The sequence below is a fragment of the Prionailurus viverrinus genome, chromosome E3 (genome assembly GCF_022837055.1).
Source record: "Prionailurus viverrinus isolate Anna chromosome E3, UM_Priviv_1.0, whole genome shotgun sequence".
NCBI classification, from domain to species: domain Eukaryota; kingdom Metazoa; phylum Chordata; class Mammalia; order Carnivora; family Felidae; genus Prionailurus; species Prionailurus viverrinus.
The window spans coordinates 30,069,502-30,089,994 of NC_062576.1; the positions used below are offsets into that span (position 1 = coordinate 30,069,502).

Consider the following 20,493-nt stretch of genomic DNA (forward strand, 5'->3'; position numbering starts at 1 on the left):
GGCCAGGGGGAGTGGGGAAGACACAGACCCCTCTTGGGTGTCATGCGGGCAGTCACTTCACACATGAGAAAGGCAGCCCAGACGGACGGTGAGTGAGCGAGGGTGGGGACCAGGACAGAGAATTACTGCTTCTGGTGATTTTCCAGTTTTGACTGAAACCACTCAGAGGATGGGCTGATGCGCAGGTAGGATGCTCTCCCAATCCGCATCTCTGCACTTGTAAGCTGTGCTCCCTGATAAACCTGACCTTCCACTTAATGTTCTTTGACGGTGTGGGCTGCGTGACCTCCAGGGTGGTGGACAGTTTGTGTGGTAGCCCTCTCTGGCGCCAGGAGCCAGCCTGCACACGTCGGCAGGGCCGGATGGCGGAAAATGGAGGGTTACTTGTGGATCTGGATAAATGGCCTGTGTTGCTCTGTTGGTAGACACTGGACAGCTGTTCTCCCCGAACTTCTCTAACAAGTCCCTGGTGGTGCCACAGCCTCCCCCTGCCCCACCGCAGGCAGGAGCCCAATGAGGCCAGGCGGGCCCACTGCCTTCACCGCTTCTCTGTGGCCCAGTGTGTTGGCAGACTAGAGGGACTGTCCCATCACTTGCGGGGACGGCTGCTTGGCCAGCTCCTGTGGCTGCTTTCCGCCTAGGAATTCTGAAAGGGCTCTGAAGAGAGCCGTGTGGCCTGGAATGATTGGGGTTGAAAGGACAGAGGAAGCCTGAGTCAACTTTGGTGACAGGATGGGCAACACGCCGCCGATACGCTGACTGCACAGTTCCGTGGTGCTATCTTATTACCATGACTTTGCTTTCAGGAGGCGGCAGCTGGGAGGCAACACCAGGCTACCTTCGCCCCTGTTCCAAAACCGCACCTCCTCCAGCCTCAGTTACGTGGGTCACAGAACCGTGCAGTTTAGAAAGGGAACTGAAATGAGATCTCTCTAGCGCTATAAAAATAGTCCTATGAAACACAAAGCATCCGAGCAAGAAATCCGACGAATTGAGACCGTGTCTTTGTCCAAATAGGTGGCAAACACTGTACAGTAGATTGCACGATTCAGGAGAATGCTAGAACGTGAACCACCAACGACCCGCCTGCAGCGGCTCCCTAGACGCGCTTTGCGGAGATGGACAAGGTGCCCACGTGCCCCTGGGCTTCCAAAGGCTGGAGACGCTTCGGTGTCACTTTCTGTTCGTCCGGCCGCCCAGTGACGTGACCAAGAAAGAACTGCGTACACTCCAAAGGCAAGCTTGGTTCTGTCGTGTTTCAGGAACATTTAGGGAAGGAAGCGTGGATGTGAGGAAACGCGTACGTCCCGGAGCCGGCCGTTTCCTTGGCCAATTGCAGTCTGCAAGACGACGCATGACGCACGACGCTACGCACGACGTCTACGCTACAGGCGTTCACGCCGAACGTCCGCCGCCACCCTGCCCTGGGCTTCGATGGCCGTGAGACCTCCCCTCGGACAGTAACAGTAGTCCTCTGGACTGCACGGCCTTCCCGTCGCGCTTCGCATCGCGTCCACAGACTCAGGTCAGGGGCCTCGTTTCCGTGTCCTCTTTGGTCTCGTCACACGCTGCCCACGCTCCGTGTCCTCCCTCTAACCTAGAACGTGGAGCGGGGACCCCGGGCGGCCGCCCCCACGGCACGGACGCCGGGCTCGCCCCCCTGGCCGGGCCCCGAAGGAATGGTGCGAGCGGGAGGCCGGCGGAGCCCCGAACGGGAGCCTCCTCGCCTTCCCTTCCGAGGAAGCCCTGCACGTGACGGCGAGAACGCACGTGTGAAGCGGGCACCTTCGCGGTGCGTGGCGGGCAGAGAGCAGGCTGGGGAGACGGCCTTCTCCGCGCCGCCGCGGCTGTATTTCGGAGAGCGGCCTTCCTGGGGCGTGTTTCAAACCCTGTTTGACGAGAGCGAAGAGGACTGCTGAGGGCTGGGACACCCCGTGTGCGCGCGGCTCAGGGTGACGGAAGCAGGGGGGGGGGGGGAGGGGGCGGAGCGGGCGGCGGGGCCGGGGCACAAGGTGGCGCCGCGGCACGAGGCGGCGCCGCGGCCCCCTGCAGTCCCACGATGCCGGGTGCCAACCTCGTAAGCCTCGTTTCAATCTGAGCGAAGCCCCGAGCCTCGACCTCCCCTGAGAGGAGGAAGGGCCTGCCAGAGCGAACGGGCCCTGCGTCCCCAGAGGGCGGCTGGCGCCCCCGCCCTTGCTCACGGGTACATCCTGCTTCGAAGTTTCTAGATTGCGTGCGCCGGCCTGCCAGTTCCTCGCCATCTCAACTACTCACTGAGACCACACTGAGCATAACCGCTTCTGCCTGGAACCACTCAGAAGTGCTTTCAACTTGGGAAGCGCCACCTCACAGAGGGCTGCAGTGTGCGGGGCGACCGGATACGGGAAAAACAAACTTTCCTTGCATGTAGTAAGATCGAGAAACCAAAATAAAAATCTGAAAGGAGGTCGGCTCTGCGGCAGAACGCAAACCCGGCAGTGGCTCCCCAGTTCTTTCCAGACAGTGGGTCAGGCTGGCTCTTCCCACGTCACTGTGGGGATATCACCACCTCACGACCCAGAGAGATCAACCTGACCCTCGGGTTCACACAAAGCGAGGCGTAGAGCATGACAATGGTATTTAACAAACACCTTCACGCTTTTTGGTAGATTGCAGGGTTTTTCTTCAGTTATTTACATTTTATCGTATACTTAAATGACTAGCTTGACCTAACTTTGGAAGTCCTGTGATCGTTGGCATTTTAGAAAACTCTTCAGAAACTACTCAACAAACATGACTTCTATGTAAAAAAAACTAAAACCTCCAGTTTTTCAATCTTCGGCCTGATAATATAGCGAGAACTCGGGTATGACATCCAGTTACAAGCCTATAAAATGACAGGCAGGGAAAAGCGACAGGAGAGGCGGCCAGAGCTGGGGCCTGGCGGCCAGCCTGGTGAGAGTGTAACTCGGAGCCGCTGCAGGAATGTCCCGGCTGACGACAGCCTTCTCCCCTGCCCTCTCTTTGCAACTCACCAGCTCAGGAGGACCGTTCACACTGGGGCCTCCTGGGTTCTTTGAGATGGGTCTGGTTACCTGAAATCAGTCAGCTTTTCCTTAAATACAGAAATACACATGGCTCAAGTACTCTAGAAATATCCGAGTTATTAAAACAAGTAGAACCGCTGGCTACCCACTCCCTTACCCCAGTGTAGGCTGTACATACCACATGTGAGAGTGTACATACAAGTGTCTAATATACACATGAAAATCAATCTGATCAACCCTGAGGGTTGCTAATAGAATTTTCAGTGTTATCATTCATTATATGTGGACTTTGTACAGTGGTTTATGACCGTTTTTGTTTTTTTTTGTTTTTTTTTTTGTTTTTTTTTACATTGTCTGGTGATGGTGAAAGATCATCCATTTGAATTGAAATTTGGGAATCTAAAGTAAGATTCCCCAAACCACAAAATAAACTACAACACACAAAAAATTATGTTGGTTTCTGAATGGAACCGAAAATCTTCAGCTGGAAGCTGTCCCGGAACTGGCTGGCGCTCTCTCTCCACTGCCTGTGCTGCCTGACCAGGCTCAGGCCATTTCTAGGAAACACCACGTGCAGTGACCTCTCACCTCCCTCAACTGGCATCCTCTTGTGAGTGGAGCCGTCTGCCTTCTATTTGGGGTCTTTAAAGCGACCACAGAGGTTTAAATGTAGTTGACGGAGAACCCTCATGTAGTTATCCTGCACACGTCACTCTCTGTCATGTCTTTATCTAAAGGTACTCTGCATTCTTTACTGAAGTCTGGAAAAACGAATGAGTCTTCTTTGACCAGCGATTTTTTCAGAAGGCCCCGTGCTATGTTAAATTGTAGAAATTCACCGCCGGATGCAATGACATGTTTTCACACTTGGTTTCCAGGCTGTGACCATCTAGCCACCCTTTCTATGACAACGTATTTTAATTGCAACAACGCCGCTATGGATCTGTCTCTAAAAACTGCCCTCTTCAGAACGATCTTCATCTTCTTAGACGTCAGGAACTCGGACGAGAAATCTGTGATGTTAGTCCCATGGCAACGGCAGGTCTTGTGGATCTAGAAAGTCAGTGGAGAACATGCTGGGAGCGGTGGCGCTGAGGGGAGTGAGTCCCGACGTGTTGGGCATGGTAATGTCCAGCCACTCCATGTTGTCTAAGTTTGAGTCAGAGAGGTCAAGTGACAGACAGGGGGTACTTGCAGCAAACTGGGCTTCAGAAGTCTCCATGGGTGAGTGTGAATGGTCCAGCACACTTGAGTGACTCAGCAAGTCATTTTGGAGGTCCTCGATCAGAGAGAAGGGCTCTCTGTCTTCACTGCTGCTTTGCAGGGGAACAATTTCGTTGGCCGAAGGTAAAGTTCCATCCAAGAAAGCTTCTAGCTGGTTCTCTAAGCTGGCAGATAAACTGCTCAGGGGTTCTAAGGAGACGGGTGGTGCCATTTGGACTTGGGGCGGGGGCCGGGACACCACTGTGTTGACTGGCATTGTGGTGATGCTGGCTGTCACTGGTCTCATTTTGGAAATGGGAGAAGGCTCTTCTTTTATAGGGAGGGAAATCTCTGTGTAAAATAATTGAAGTGATTAGTAAGTAAGGACGTGATACTATTTAAACATTTTTATGAATTAGGACAGTTCTTTTGCTATTTTGTGAGGACTTCTACACAGTCCGTCTTAGGGGTAGGAAGAGAATGCTATTGGTCAGATAGAGTCCTTGATCGCCTGTAGGATGATGGCTCTTTTTAGCTGAATAAACATTTTCAGGTTATAACATTCTGATATGCTTTCTAGTCTTGTTACTTAAGAGCAGTAAGCATGACAAGCAGTGATATGGCACCAGGGAGGAGCTGATGGTTACATTTAATTGATAATTTGATCTTTGGGTCCTGGTTCCCAGGTACTTCAGGCTTCAGACAGGGTTCATGTCTTGTCCGATACCATGGATCTGCCGTCACAGCAGCAACCACCCTTAAAGTGAACCTTAATGTCACAACTGTGTTCCCAGTTTGTGCAGCCATGAAGTACATTCTTAATATCCTGAAAGCTCTAACTATATTCTTTTTCCTACTGTCATTATAGTTGAACTATATACGTTCTGTATAAAGTTCGAAAGAGATGCGATGCCCACCATCTTTTATTTATGAATTATAGCTAACACACGGCTCCTTGGACCCTCTTCTTTAAGATGGGTCACCTTACTTTTCTGCCTTTTTTGTCTTGTTTTCTGAATTTATACAAAATCTTGAAGATCTGGCAAATGTCTTAATAAGCACTAAATATGTGTTCCTCCTTGCTGGATCAAGTAGAAAATTACCACCATTTGCATTAGATTGCAGTGTTGCTATAGATACATTTACTTGAATAAAGTATCTTTTCTTACTTTCTTAGGGTATCTGATTGGTTTCGTTCGTATGCAGACACGCCAGGAAGGGTGGATTTAGTAACAGCTGTCAGAGCTCAAAGGCCGGGATGCTTAATAAGGGAAAGAACCCACAGGCTGACTCCTGCTTGGGGACTGTCAACCGTGTGTGCTGACTGTGCAACTCTAGGACGGTCTGTGGTTTCTCACTTCCTGTAGTCGTCCCTAGAATTGTTCTGAAAGCTGACAGTGCGATCTCAGTAACCAGGCTCATAATCAACTATTTAAATCTCTGTTCTCATGATTACTGGCCGTGGTTTACAACAGGATAAAATAACATACTCAGTGGATTCTTTGCCATTAAAAAAAAAAAAAATCATGCGTTGTAGGAAATAACTCATTTGATGACTTTGTCACATCTTAATTTCCAAATTTAGGCTGTAAAAATTATTCTTTCTAATCATATAAAAAAATCTTTATTTTCACCAGATTTGGCAAAAAAAAAAAAAAACAAAACCCATTAAAAATATCCTGAAATCATGGCCATGAAATGTCTATTTCTTTTATCTCCATGGTGTAGATATACAATGAGTTTAAATTACTTTGTGATGCCAGTATAGTTCTTAGGAAAAGAAAAAAATCTATTTGCACAAGTAGAACTATAGTCAAACATCAAGAATTTCCTGTGTCTTCAAAAGCAAATAGTTATGCTATTTAGGGATATAAGCTGCTATGAATGGGGAAATTTTGATCCCTGTTTAAAAAAGTGATTAAAACTCCTTTCACCAAGGTAATTTAAGAATACTTTATTCCCAAACAGTATTTGTTGAATTTTTTTATATTTGTTTTGAAAGATAGGTTTGCGGAGGTTGACATACCCTTGATTTCTTTTGTGTGTGGTTAACATCCCTTGTCTCTTTTTAAAAAAAAATTTTTTTTAAGTTTATTTTGAGAGAGACCGAGACAGCATGAGTGGGGGAGGGGGAGAGAGAGATGCCAAGCAGGCTCGGAGCTGTCAGCGCAGAGCCTGATGCAGGGCTCAGACTCACAAACTGTGAGATCACAACCTGAGCCGAAGCCAAGAGTTGGAAGCTTAACCAACTGGGTCACCTAGGTGGCCCCCCTTATCTCCTTTTAAGATGATACACTATAAAGTCTAAGATTTTCAATTATATGTAGAAAGTGCTTCAAAATTGCCTTTGAATTCTAATAAAGTCACTACAGTCTGAGCTAGGTAACCCGTGGTTGTTACAGAATTCATGTGTGAAGTAAGTAGAGCACTTTTATCCCATCACAGTGACATACATAGGGAACATGTTTTAAAATTTTTCAGTGTGGAATTTAAATTCGGCTCTCTTTTGCTATTTTTGAGATGGTCTGTTATTTTCAAAAGGCAGAGATCTATGGATAAAACTAACATTACGTTATTGTTTTAAGCTGAAACAATGGTTTTTCCTCCATTTTATAAGTTTTAGTGTCCTAATTTAACAGATTTAAGACAGTAAATATAGTTGGAATTAGAAAAATATGTTTCTCGCTACTCAAAGATATGCCATGAGCTCTAAAGGAAAATATTCAAAACCTTGTCATAAAAGGTGACTCTGGTGGGTTCTGATGTGACTTGTAACCTACCTCCACTCTTGATAAGTATATCAAAGAGGTCGTCCATCTGCTGACTGTGTGCACTGGAAATCTACAACAAAGAATATAAATTAGCTTTCTTTCATGCGGACCCAGAAGCATTAACAGTTGGGAGCATTAAGGGACCCCTTTCCCCCATTCAGGCTTTCTCTCTCAAAAATATAGATTAAAAAAAAAAATAAACAGCTTCTGCACAGCTAAGGAAACAATCAACAAAACTAAAAGGCAATAGACAGAATGGGAAAAAATATTTGCAAATTACATACTGGACAAAGGGTTATTATCAAAAATCTATAAAGAACCTACTAACTCAACACCCGAAAATCCAGTGAAGAAATGGGCAGAAGACACGAATAGACACTTTTCCAAAGTAGATGTCCACATGGCCAAGAGACACATGAAAGGATGCTCAACATCACTCATCATCAGGAAAATACAAATCAAAACCACATTGAGATGCCATTCCACACCAGTGAGAGTGGCTAACAGTAACAACTCAGGAAACAACGGATGTTGGTGAGGATGCGGAAAAAGGGGAACCCTCTCGCACTATTGGTGGAAATGCAAACTGGTGTACCCACTGTGGAAAACAGTGTGGAAGTTCCTCAACAAATTAAAAATAGCATTACTCTGTGACCCAGCAATATCACCACTAGGAATTTATCCAAAGGATACAGGAGTGCTGACTCACAGGGGCACATGTACCCCAATGTTGAAAGGTGTACTATCAACAATAGCTCAGTTATGGAAAAAATGCAGATGTCCATCAGCTGATGAATGGATCAAGAAGATGTGGTATATATTTACAATGGAATGCCGCTTGGCGTTCAAAAAGAATGAACTCTTGCCATTTGCAACAACATGGATGGAACTTGAGGGGGTACTATGCTAAGTGCAGTAAGTTAGAGAAAGAAAAATACCCTATGTTTTCACTCCTAGGTGGAATTTGAGAAACTTAATAGAAGACCATAGGGGAAGGGAAGGAAAAATAAGAAAGACAGGGTGGCAAACCATAAGAGACTCTTAAATACAGAGAAGAAACTGAGGGTTGATGGGGATGGGGAGTTGGGGAGGGTGGGGAAAATGGGTGATGGGCATTGAGGAGGGCACTTGTTGGGATGAGCACTGGGTGTTGTATGTAAGTGATGAATCATGGGACTCTACTCCTGAGGCCAACCTACACTGTAACATACACGGTTACCCTGTAAGTTAGCTAAAGTGATAATAAATTATTAAAAAAAAAAGTATGCCTCTTCACACCAAGAAACAGACTCTGAACTATAGAAAACAAAACTGATAGTTACCAGAAGAGAGGTGGGTGGATGATGGATTAAATAGGTGATGGGGATGAAGGAGGGCACTTGTGATGAGCACAGGGTAATGTACGAAGTGCTGAATTACTATACTGTACACCTGAAACTATATTTCACTGTATGTTAACTGGAACTTATTTTTTTTTTTTTTAATGTTTATTTATTTTCGAGAGAGACAGACAGAGTGTGAGCAGGGGAGGGGCACAGAGAGAGACACAGAATCCAAAGCAGGCTCCAGGCTCCGAGCTGTCAGCAACAGAGCCTGACATGGGGCTTGAACTCACGGATCGCGAGATCATGACCTGAACCAAAGTTAGACGTGTAACCGACTGAGCCACCCAGGCGCCCCTTATTTTTTTTTTTTTTTAATGTTGATTTGTTTCTGAGAGAGAGACAGGGAGACAGAGTCGGAAGCAGGCTCTGCAGTGACAGGATGTGGGGCTCAAACTCATGAACTGTGAGATCATGACCTGAGCAGAAGTCAGTGATTTAACCAACTGAGCCACCACCGAGGTGCCCCGCTAACTGGAATTTAAACAAAAACTAAGAAATTTTAGTTACTATCTTATTTTTATCAACCAAAAAAAAAAGTATGCCTCTCACTGATGTATACATTAGTTACACGTTGCTGTATTACACATTCTTCCAAGTTTACTGGCTTCAGATGCTATAGAGTTGTTATCTCCCATTTTCTGTGGGTCAGGAATTTAGGAATAGTTGAGGTGGGCAGTTCTGGTGAGGGCACCTCCATGGGCGTGCAGTCAACATGGTGGCCAGGCTACAGCCATCTTCCAGCTTGGCTGGAGAGTACTATTGTAAAGATGGTTCACTATATGACTAGCAGGTTGGTGCTGGTTGTTGACGGGGGGGGGGGGGGGGGTGGGGGGGTGGTGGTGCTCAGTTTCCCATCGCACGGGCCTCTCCAGAGTGCTGGAGGACTGTCCACATGACAGCTGGCTTTCCCCAGAGCCAGCATCCAAAAGAGAGCAGGCAAGGCAGGAGGAGGATGCCTTTTATGAACTAGTATCAGAAGTCAAACACCATGGCTTCAACCACTTGTATTAGAAGTGAGTCACTTAGGGAGAAATGTCAAAAAAAAAAAAACAACCCAGAAATCTCTTGAAACCACTGCAGGGCGTTTGGTTAGGTTGGGTCTGTTTTTTAGTCATTCTGATAATTTCTGCATTTTAATTGTCTTGTTTACTCCATTTCTGTGTCTTGCATAATCAGTGATAGGATTAAGTGTGGGTTTACCATTTTGTTTTGATTTGCCCTATTTTTCTTGGTGGTGGTGGTGTTCCTCCTTTCTTGTGTTTTAAAAATACATATTCATTTATTTTTGGAATTCTAACTAAATGTTTCTATTTTGTAATAGCTGTACTTCTTTAGTTGTATGGGCATGCAATATACAGCCTTCATGTTTTGTAGGTTACTTAATGTTGTAGCATTGTACACAAGATATAAAACCCTGGTCAACATCTAGATCCACTTCGACCATCCGTTATTGATATTTTTAAGTGTTAAATCTATATATTTTATAAACCCCTTTACAATGTTATTTTTTATAGTGCAGGTTTTCTGATGATGAATTTTTTTTTTTATTTATTTTTTTTCAACGTTTATTTATTTTTGGGACAGAGAGAGACAGAGCATGAACGGGGGAGGGGCAGAGAGAGAGGGAGACACAGAATCGGAAACAGGCTCCAGGCTCTGAGCCATCAGCCCAGAGCCCGACGCGGGGCTCGAACTCGCAGACCGCGAGATCTTGACCTGGCTGAAGTCGGACGCTTAACCGACTACGCCACCCAGGCGCCCCGATGATGAGTTCTTAATTTTTATCTGAAAATATCTTTAGTTCACTTTTATTCTTAAAGAGTATTTCTACTTGATACAGAATTCTAGTTTGACAGTCCCTCTCTCCTTCCTGTTCCCCACTAAGAACTTTTCTTGGGTATTTTCTTACTTCAGCAGTTTCTGATGAAAACTCGATCATAAAACAAATAGTTGTTACCCTGTGTGCATTGTACTGCTTTTTTTTGGCACTTTCAAGATTTGCTCTTTAACTCTGGCTTTCAGTAATTTGACTATGATATGATGAGGCCTTCTATTTACCCTGCTTGATGTTCAGTTAGCATCTGAAAGTTACAAACTTGTCTTTCATCATATTTGTGAAAAACTGGATTCTTTTTTTAAAAAAAATTTTTTTATGTTTATTTATTTTTGAGAGGGAGAGAGAGTGTGAGCGGGGGAGGGGCAGAGACAGGAAGACACAGAATCTGAAGCAGGCTCCAGGCTCCGAGCTATCAGCACAGAGCCTGACGCGGGGCTTAAACCCATGAACCATGAGATCATGACCTGAGCCGAAGTTGGATGCTCACTGGACTGAACCACCCAGGTGCCCCTATATATTTATTTTGAGAGAGAGACTGGGGGAGAGACAGAGAATTGCAAACAGGCTCCACACTGTTAGTGCAGAGCCCAACTCAGGGCTCAAACTCAGGAACCTTGAGATCATGACCTGAACCAAAGACACTTAAGTGAGCCACCCAGGTGCCCCTTGACTATTATTTCTTAAAATATTTGGCCTGCTTCATTCTCTTCTCGGAATCCTATCATACCCATCTCAGACTGTCTGATATTAAACAACAGGTCTCTGAGGTTCTGTTCGCCTTAAAAATAAAATCTTTTCTCTCTTACTCACATTTTGATAAATTCTATTCAGCTGTCTTCAAGTTCACTGTCTTTTTACCTGTCATCTCCATTCTGTTAAGGCCATCTCTAACTTTTTTCACTTTATTATTTTTTCAGTGTTTATTTTGTGAAAGAGAGAGCACGTGCAGAAGCAGGGGGAGGGGCACAGAGAGAGGAGGAGAATCCCAAGCAGGCTCTGTGCTGTCAGCTGAATCCGACAAACTGAGATCATGACCTGAGCAAAAATCAAGAGTCGGACACTTAACTGAGCCACTCAGGCACCTCTTTCATTCTAGATCATGTATTTTTTAGTTTTATTTTTAAGATGTTTATTTTTGAGAGAGAGAGTGAGAGAAGGAGTGGGGAAGGGACAAAGAGAGAGATCCACCATGGGCTCTGTGCTCACAGCAGAGAGCCTGATGCAGGGCTCAAACTCATGATCTGCTAGATGGTGAGCTGAGCTGAAGTCAGAAGATTAACTGACTGAGCTACCCAGGTGCCCCATATTTTTTAGTTTTATTATTTCCATTTCATTAAAAAAAATCATTTCTGTATTTTCTATTTTTTCATTCATTGCAAGTACATTTTCCTTTACATCACTGATAGCTGTAATAGCTATTTTAACAGCCTTATTTGCAAATTCTAATACTTGGATTAGCTGGAGTTGCTCTTAATTCACTGCCTTTTGCCGTTCAGAAAGGGTTGCATTTTCTTCCTCATTTCTATACTGCATGTGGTGAATGGCTATGAATATCACATAGTGGAGACTCTATTCTGTTACTTTTCTCAGATGAGTGGTTTCTTTTGTTTTAGCATGCAGTCAACTTGGCTGGACTTGGAACTTCTGCCCAAGAAACATTTGGAAGGTCAGTCACAGCTCACATCTTATCTTTAGTCTGCTCCCATGACCACCCAATGTCTATGTGGCTTAGGAGTCAGCTGGAGATACAGACAGAATTTGGGGATCTTCCCCACTTGTTCCTTTCCTTTTAGGTTGCTCTCAACTCAGCCCTCGGACTTCCCAGGGCATAAAGGCTATGGTTTTTCGACGGGTAACCTCACCACTTAGCTTGATCCCAGAATAAAAGCAGCAAAAAGAGGGAATTCATGCCTTTTATCTCCCTTCCTCCGAGTCTGGACTCCTCACCAGAATATGCTGCATCGATTCACTCTTCAATGCCCTCATGTTAGTGCTCTTGGTATTAAGACCAGGCTTTACAGCTGTTATCTGTGGAAGACTTGCTTAGCCAATAGTGAAATTGGAAGTCTGAGTGAAGGTATTTTAAAAACCTCAGCATGCCTGGAGTTCGGTGCTTAACGGTGTATAAAGAACACCAGACAGTGATGTAGAGCTGAGTTCCCTTAGCCTGTAAACAATAACCAGAGACAAACATGGCAGGGATTCCAGTCAGCTGTCTTTAGTTAAAGGGAGGTGAGGTTCCTTCTCTGCTGTTCCATGCATCAAGTGAGCAGCACATATGAACCTACACATGAGAACTGGGTTTGGAAGGATGCGTCCTACCTATTAATTTTCTCACCAATTGCAGTTAAGCTCTTTGCCTTTCATTTCATCTCTGCTCTCCTGTGGAGAGAACAGGTGTCACTTCTTACGGACTAATGGGGGGGACCATCTAGTCTAGCACCGTGTGTTCCCATTCTTTTTGTAAATGTTTAAAACTATTTCTGAAATTTGGTTCTCCCCTCACAGATAAGGGCCCCTGCTGACTGTGGAACTGAAGAAAACCTTTTCAACGACAGGGACTGTGTTCCTTTGGAACTAAGCAGTCAGAAGCACATGGTAATTGCACTTCCCGGGAGGCAGGCCACCCTGGGAGCATGCCGAACTGTATGCTGCGGCCTGGGACCGAGCAATTTCTGCAGCTGTCCGCTGAGGCGGCTGGGTAGGTCATGGTGACCGCTCATTGCCTGGTTGAGGGGACGGGCTTGTTCGGTGCTTGCTACACAAAGTGTGGATCCTCTGTGAGGCAGGGGTTCTTTCTCGAAACTTACCTTTTAGTTTAGAGGGGGAGGGAGACCAGGAGACCAGGACAAAGTCTAGAGGAAGGTATGACAAGGTTGTTGTTGGGCACCCACTGCGGGCCGGATGCCTTTACCAACGGGAACTCTCTTCCCATGGCTTGCAATAGGGAGCAATGAGGAAGGCTCGGCGGACAGGGGGACGCCTGGTGCACCGTGCCTAGGAGCACCTGGTTGGGCTACGGATCAGCGCCCAGTGAAGTCAGGAGGAGGTCGGTCTCCTCCAGAGTGCTCTTGCTCAAAACACTAGCAAAATGGTTTGCATAAGCTGGCCGACTGGAGCAGAGGGTTCTGGAGACACGTAAGGTAGGGGCTGGGCAGTCCCGATGGCCAGCCAGGTGGAAGACCATCAGCTGAATGCCCCTGACGAATGGCAGCTTTAGGAAAGAGGGCCCCATAGAGGACTTCTGGGAGGATGGTGGAATCCAGGACCCTCGGCTCACCTGATCCCACGGACAAAGCCAGATGACAGCCGCATGGGTACAAGAGTGACATAGCAGACTTCGCACGGGTAATGGTAGGAGCATACATGGAAAAGAGGAGGGGGGGGGGGCAGAGACGCAGTAGGGAATCAAGTTCCTGGTGAGACAGACCACAAAGGAGAGGGATACCAGAAGCACAGAGAAGGGAGGGGAGCAGACCCCACCCACATCAGGCACCCCAAACATCGGGGACCTGAACTGGGAAACGTTGAAAACCAATGGGCCTTAACTCTGGGTCCTTTAACAATCGGTGGGCTTAGCTCTGGGAGAGCGGGATGGCAATGGGAAACCGAGTCCCCACCCTTAAAGACCCAGCATAACGAACAACCCCACTGAGATACAGCATAGAAGGAGCAGATTGATTTTGTATTTACTAATCTCAGAACATGCGCTGGAGAGGCAGGGATCTTTGACAGACTTCTGCAAGAGCCACAGAGCTGGTGGGCACCATTCTTCCCCCGCCTGCCAAGTTTAGACACCCGACACTTGTAGGAACCAGCGCAAATACTCTCCACCTGCCTTGGTAACCCCACATACTGATTGTCATTCTCTCGGGGACTCACAACATCCAACCTGCCCTGGGCAGATGGGAAGATAACCGCACACACGAAGGCTTGGGGCAGACAGGTGCTCTTATTAGTGGGCAGGGCCGGCAGTCAAAGGCTCTCAGGGACAAAGCAGGGAGAGTGCCCTGCAGGCTGGTATAACCATAGCCCTGTCAACTTGGGCTGAAGGCAGGGATCTGGTCTGATCCAACTACAAGCCCAAGGCAGCCCCAGACTGGCCCTTTAACAGCACAAAGACGAAATCCTGCCACAGTAGGCAAAGTTGGGTCACTGCAGCCAACTGGACTAAAGGCAAATGTGGCTCAGCCACAACAGTGGGGTGCATGCAACACACGTAAGAGACCCCCTGAAGCAACTACTTCTGGTGAGCGAGGCACATGGCACTACAGGGTACGACAGGACCTCTTCTTAATGAGGACCCCACTTTCAAAAGCAGGAGACATAGCTGATTTTCCTAGTACAAAGAAACAAACAGGTTTAGACAAAATAAAGAGACAGTGGACTGTATCCCAAAATATAAAAAAGAACCAGAGATTAAGAACTCAATAAGTGAAATTGATTCCCTCTTGTGTATTTTTAATCACAGAGGAAGCAGAAGAATGGATCAGTCACCTGGAAGACAGAGTAATGGAAAGCAACCAAGCTGAACAACAACAAAATAAAAAATGAGAATAGGTTAAGGGAATCAGCAACACAACAAACCATAACAATATTCAAATTATTGTGATCCCAAATTTATCTGAAAAATTAATAGCCAAAAACTTCTCTAATCTGGAAAAGGAAACAGACAACCAGATCTAGGAGGCATAGTGCGCCCTAAAGAAGGTGACCCAATAGGACGCCTGGGTGGCGCAGTCGGTTAAGCGTCCGACTTCAGCCAGGTCATGATCTCACGGTCCGGGAGTTCGAGCCCCGCGTCAGGCTCTGGGCTGATGGCTCAGAGCCTGGAGCCTGTTTCCGATTCTGTGTCTCCCTCTCTCTCTGCCCCTCCCCCGTTCATGCTCTGTCTCTCTCTGTCCCAAAAATAAATAAACGTTGAAAAAAAAAAATTAAAAAAAAAAAAAAAAAAAAAAAAAAGGTGACCCAAGAAGGTAAACACTGAGACACATTTCAAATGGCAAAAAGTGGTGACAAAGAAGTATAAAAGCAGCAAAGGAAAATGGTTACGTACAAAGGAAACCCCATATAGCTACTGGCTCAGTGTCCAGCATAAACCTTGCAGGCCAGAAGGGAGTGGGATGATATATTCAAAGGGTGGAAAGGAAAAAAACCTCCAAGAATACTCTACCCAGCAAACGGTATCATTCAGAATAGGAGATGAAGAGTTTGTCAAACAAAATTTAAAGGACTTCATCACCACCAAAACAGCCTTACAAGAAATGTTCAAGGGGATTCTTTGGAAAGAAAAGGCCAGGTTCAGGAATAAGAAAATTAGGAAAGGAAAAAATTTCACAGGTAAATGCAAACATAAGAAAAGTCATAGATTAGTCACTTATAAAAACCCAATTTGGAGGTTAAAGCACAAAAGCAGGAGAATCAATTATATCTACAAAAATCAGTCAAGGTAATTCACAAAAGGATGTAAAGTATGACAGCATATACATAAAACATGCAGAGGGAAAGAGGAAAAATTTAGTGCTTTTAGATTGGGTGCACACTTAACCATCAACTTAATATATGCCTATGCCATATGCATAGGATGTTATATATCAACATAATGGTAACCACAAATCAAAAACCGGTAATAGATACGCAAAAAGTAAAGTGAAAGGAATCCAAGCATATGATTCAAGAAAGACACCAAACCACAAGGGAAGACAGCAAAAGGGGAAAAGAACAGAGAGGAACTAGAAAACAAACCATAAAACAAATAACAAAATGGCAATAAGCAGATATACCCATCAATAATTACTTGAATGTAAATGGATTAAATGTTCCAATCAAAAGACATAGGGTGACAGAATGGATAAGAAATATATGCTGCCTACCAGAGACTGACTGTAGACTAAAGACACATTTTGAAAAGTACAGGGATAGAAAAATAATTATTATGCAAATGGAAGCAAAAAGCAAGCTGACACAGCAATACTTACATGAGATAAAACAGACTTTAAAACCAAAGACCCTACAGAATGAAATGGGAACAGTCCAATAAGAGGATATAACAATTACATATAGTTACGTACCCATCATGGAAGAATCTAAATACATAAAGCATCTATTACTAGACATAAAGGAAGAAACTGACAGTAGTACCTAAGGGTAGGGGACTTTAACACCCCACTTACATCAATGGATAGATCATCCAGACAAAAAACATGGAAACAGTGGCTTTGAATGACACATTGGACCAGATGGGCCTAACATATATTCAGACCATTTCATTCAAAACCAAAAGAATACACATTCTTTTCAAGTACATATGGAACACTCTCCAGAACAGATCACATATTAGACAAAACAAGTCTCAATAAATTAAAAAAGACTGAAATCCTATCATGCATCTTTTCCAACCACAATGGTATAAAACTAAAAATTACAAGAAAAAAAATATGGAAAGAACATGCTACTTAATGAATGGGTCAACCAACAAATCAAAGAAGAAATCAAAAAGGAAACAAAATATAAATGGAGACAAATGAAAATGAAAACCTAACGGTCCAAAATCTCTGGGATGCAGCAAAAGCTGTTCTAAGAGGGAAGATTATAGCAATACAGGCCTACCTCAAGAAGTAGGAAAAATCTCAAACAACCTAGTCTTAAACCTAAAGGAGCTAGAAAAAAAACAAAGCCCCAGGCCAGTATAAGGAAGGAAATAATAAACATTAGAGCAGAAATCAATGAAATAGACTAAACAAACAAAACAAACACCCCCCCCCCCCCAAATAACAGATGGAGCAATGAAGCCAGGAGCTGGTTCTTTGAAAAGACCAACAAAATTGATCAACTTTTAGCCAAACTCCTCAAAAAAGAAACAATAAGACTCAAAAAAATAAAATCAGAAATGAAGGAGAAATAACCAACACCACAGACACACAAAAGAATATAAGAAATACTATGAAAGATTATATGCCAACAAATTGGACAGCCTAGAAGAAATGGATGAATTTCTAGAAACATATCATTTTCCCAAAGTGAATCAGAAAGAAATAGAAAATTGGAACAGACTGATTACTAGTAAAGAAATTGAATCAGTAATCTAAACACTCCCAACAAACAGAAGTCCAGGACCAGATGGCTTCACAAGTGAATTCTACCAAACATTTAAAGAAGAGTTAATATCTATTCTCAAACTAATCCAAAATAGAAGAGGAAGGAAAGCTTCTAAATTCATTCTATAAGTCCAGCATTGCCCTGATACCAAAGCCAGATAAAGACACTACAAAAAAAGAAAATAAAACTATAAGTTACTATGATGTCTGATAAACATAGATGCAAAAATCCTCACCAAACTATTAGCAAACCTAATTCAACAATACATTAAAAAGATCATTCACCATGATCAAGTGGTTTTTATTCCTGAGATGCAAAGGTGGTTCAATACTTATGAATCAATCAAGAATGATACATCACATTAACAAGATAAAGAATAAAAACCATATGATCTTCTCAATAGATGGAGGAAAAGCATTTGATGAAGTGTCACATCCATTTAGGATAAAACTTCTCAACAAAGTAAGTTTAGAGGGAACATACATCAACATCATAATGGCCGTATATGGGAAAAACCCACAGGTAACCTCATACTTGATAGTGAGAAACAGCTTTTCCTCTAAGATCAGGAGCAAGTGAAGGATGTCCACTCTCACCGTGTTTATTCAACACAGTACTGGATGTGAATACACAGCAATCAGATAAGAAAAAGAAGTAAAAGGTGTCCAAAGTGGCAAGGAAGAAGTAAAACTTCTACTATTTGCAGAGAGCATGATACTATATAAAGAAAATACTAGAACTGATAATGAATTCAGTGCAGTCACAAGACACAAAGTTAATATATAGAAATCTATTGCATTTCTATATATTAATAATGAAGTAACAGAAAAAGGCATTAAGAAAACAATCCCATTTACAACTGTATCAAAAAGAATAGAATACTCACAAATAAACTTAACCAAGGAGGTGAAAGACCTGTGGTCTAGAAACTATGAAACACTGATGAAAGAAACTGAAAATGACGTAAACAAATGGAAAGACATCCCATGCCCATGGATTGGAAGAACCAGTATTGTGAAAATGTTCACACTACCCAAAGCAATCTACGTATTTCATGCAAACTCTATCAAAATACCAACATTTCCCACAGAACTAGAACAAACAATCCTACAAGCTGTATGGAACCACAAAGGCCCTAAATAGCCAAAGCAATCTGGAAGAGGAAGAACAAAGTTGGAGGTAGCACAATCCCAGTTTTCAAGATACAAAACTAGGGTAATCAGAACAGTACTGTACTGGCAGAAAAACAGACACATAGATCAATGGAACAGAACAGTCCAGAAATAAACATGCCTTTATGGCCAATTAATCTGTAACAAAGAAAAAGAGAATATACAAAGAAGAAAACATAGTCTCTTCAACAGATGGTGTTGGGAAAACTGGACAGCTACATGCAAAAGAGTGAAACTGGAGCACTTTCTTTACACCAGGTACAAAAATAAACTCAAAATTGATAAGTGACTTAAATGTGAGGCCTGAAACCATCAAAGTCCTAGAAGAAAACTTAGGTAATAATTTCTTGGGATATCAGCCACAGAAACATTTTTGTATATATGTCTCCTCTGCCAAGAGAAACAAAAGCAAAATTAAGCTCTTGGTACTACACCAAGATAAAAAGCTTTTGCACAGCAAAGGAAACCATTAACAAAACAAAAAGGCAGTCTACTGAATGAGAGAAGATGTTTGCAAATGATCTGACAAGGGGTTAATATCCAAAATATACAAAGAACTTCTATAATTCAATACCAAGAAAAACCCAATCCAGTTAAAAATGGGCAGAAGACGGGGCGCCTGGGTGGCGTAGTCGGTTAAGCGTCCGACTTCAGCCAGGTCATGATCTCGCAGTCCGTGAGTTCGAGCCCTGCGTCAGGCTCTGGGCTGATGGCTCAGAGCCCGGAGCCTGTTTCCGATTCTGTGTCTCCCTCTCTCTCTGCCCCTCCCCCGTTCATGCTCTGTCTCTCTCTGTCCCCCAAATAAATAAACGTTGAAAAAAAAAATCTTTAAAAATGGGCAGAAGACATGAACAGGCATTTTTCCAAAGAAAACATACAGACAGGTAACAGACACATACAAAGATGCTCAACATCCCTCATCATCAGGGAAATGCAAATCAAAAACCAAAATGAGCCACCACTTTACACCTGTGAGATGGCTGAAATCAAAAACGCAAGACAACAAGTGTTGACGAAGATGTGAAGAAAGAGGAACCCTTGTGCACTGTTGATGGGAATGCAAACTGGTACAGCAACTGTGGAAAACAGTATGGAAGTTCCTTAAAAAATTAAAAACAGAATTACCATATGATCCAGTAATCTCAGCACTGGGTATATGCCCAAAGAAAACAAAACACTAATTTGAAAAGAGATAGGCGCCCCTATGTTTACTGCAGTATTAATTACAACAGCCAAATGGTGGAAGCAATCTAAGTGTCCAGTGACAGATGAATGGATAAAGAAGATGTAGTATATTATACACAATGGAATATTACTCAGCCACACACAAAAAAAGAATGAGACCTTGCCATTTACAACATGGATGGATTTGGCAGCCCTAATGCTAAGTGAGGTAAGTCAGTCAGAGACGGACAAGTACCAAATAATTTCATTCATATGTGGAATTTAAGAAATAAAACAAACAAAGGAAAAAGAGACAATAAAAACCAGCCTCTTGAACTACTGGGACCTCATCAAGATAAAAACCTTCTGCATGGCGAAAGAAACAATCAGCAAAACCAAAAGGCAAGCAACGGAATGTGAGAAGATATTTCCAAATGACGTATCAGATAAATAGTATCCAAAATCTATAAAGAACTTATCAAACTCAACACCCAAAAAACAAAGAATCCAGTGAAGAAAGGGCAAAAGACACGAACACACCCTTTTCCAAAGAAGACATCTAGATGGCCAACCTACACAAGAAAAAAATGTTCCATATCACTCATCATCAAGGAAATACAAATCAAAACCGCAATGAGATACCTCCTCACACCTGTCAGAAAGGCTAACACTAACAACTCAGGCAACAACAGATGTTTCCGTGGATGGAGAAAAAGAAACCCTCTTGCACTGCTGGTAGGAATGCAAACTGGTGCAGCCATTCTGGAAAACAGTATGGAGGTTCCTCAAAAAATTAAAAATAAAACTACCCTATGACCCAGCAATTGCACTATTAGG

At 43.7% G+C, this 20,493-nt stretch overlaps 1 protein-coding gene across 8 annotated transcripts in view; it reads right to left on the bottom strand.

The window, feature by feature from the left end:
* Positions 1 to 3,335: 3,335 nt before the first annotated feature.
* MRTFB (myocardin related transcription factor B) overlaps positions 3,336 to 20,493 on the bottom strand; it is a 190,895-nt gene continuing 173,737 nt past the window's right edge. For all 8 annotated transcript variants that reach the window (XM_047838245.1, XM_047838249.1, XM_047838243.1 and 5 more), the window contains 2 exons: positions 7,010 to 7,070; positions 3,336 to 4,580 (listed from right to left, as the gene is read on the bottom strand). In XM_047838245.1, coding sequence (XP_047694201.1) covers positions 4,048 to 4,580; positions 7,010 to 7,070 — 594 coding nt within the window. In that variant the 3' untranslated portion in view covers positions 3,336 to 4,047. The remainder of the gene's footprint in view (positions 4,581 to 7,009; positions 7,071 to 20,493) is intronic.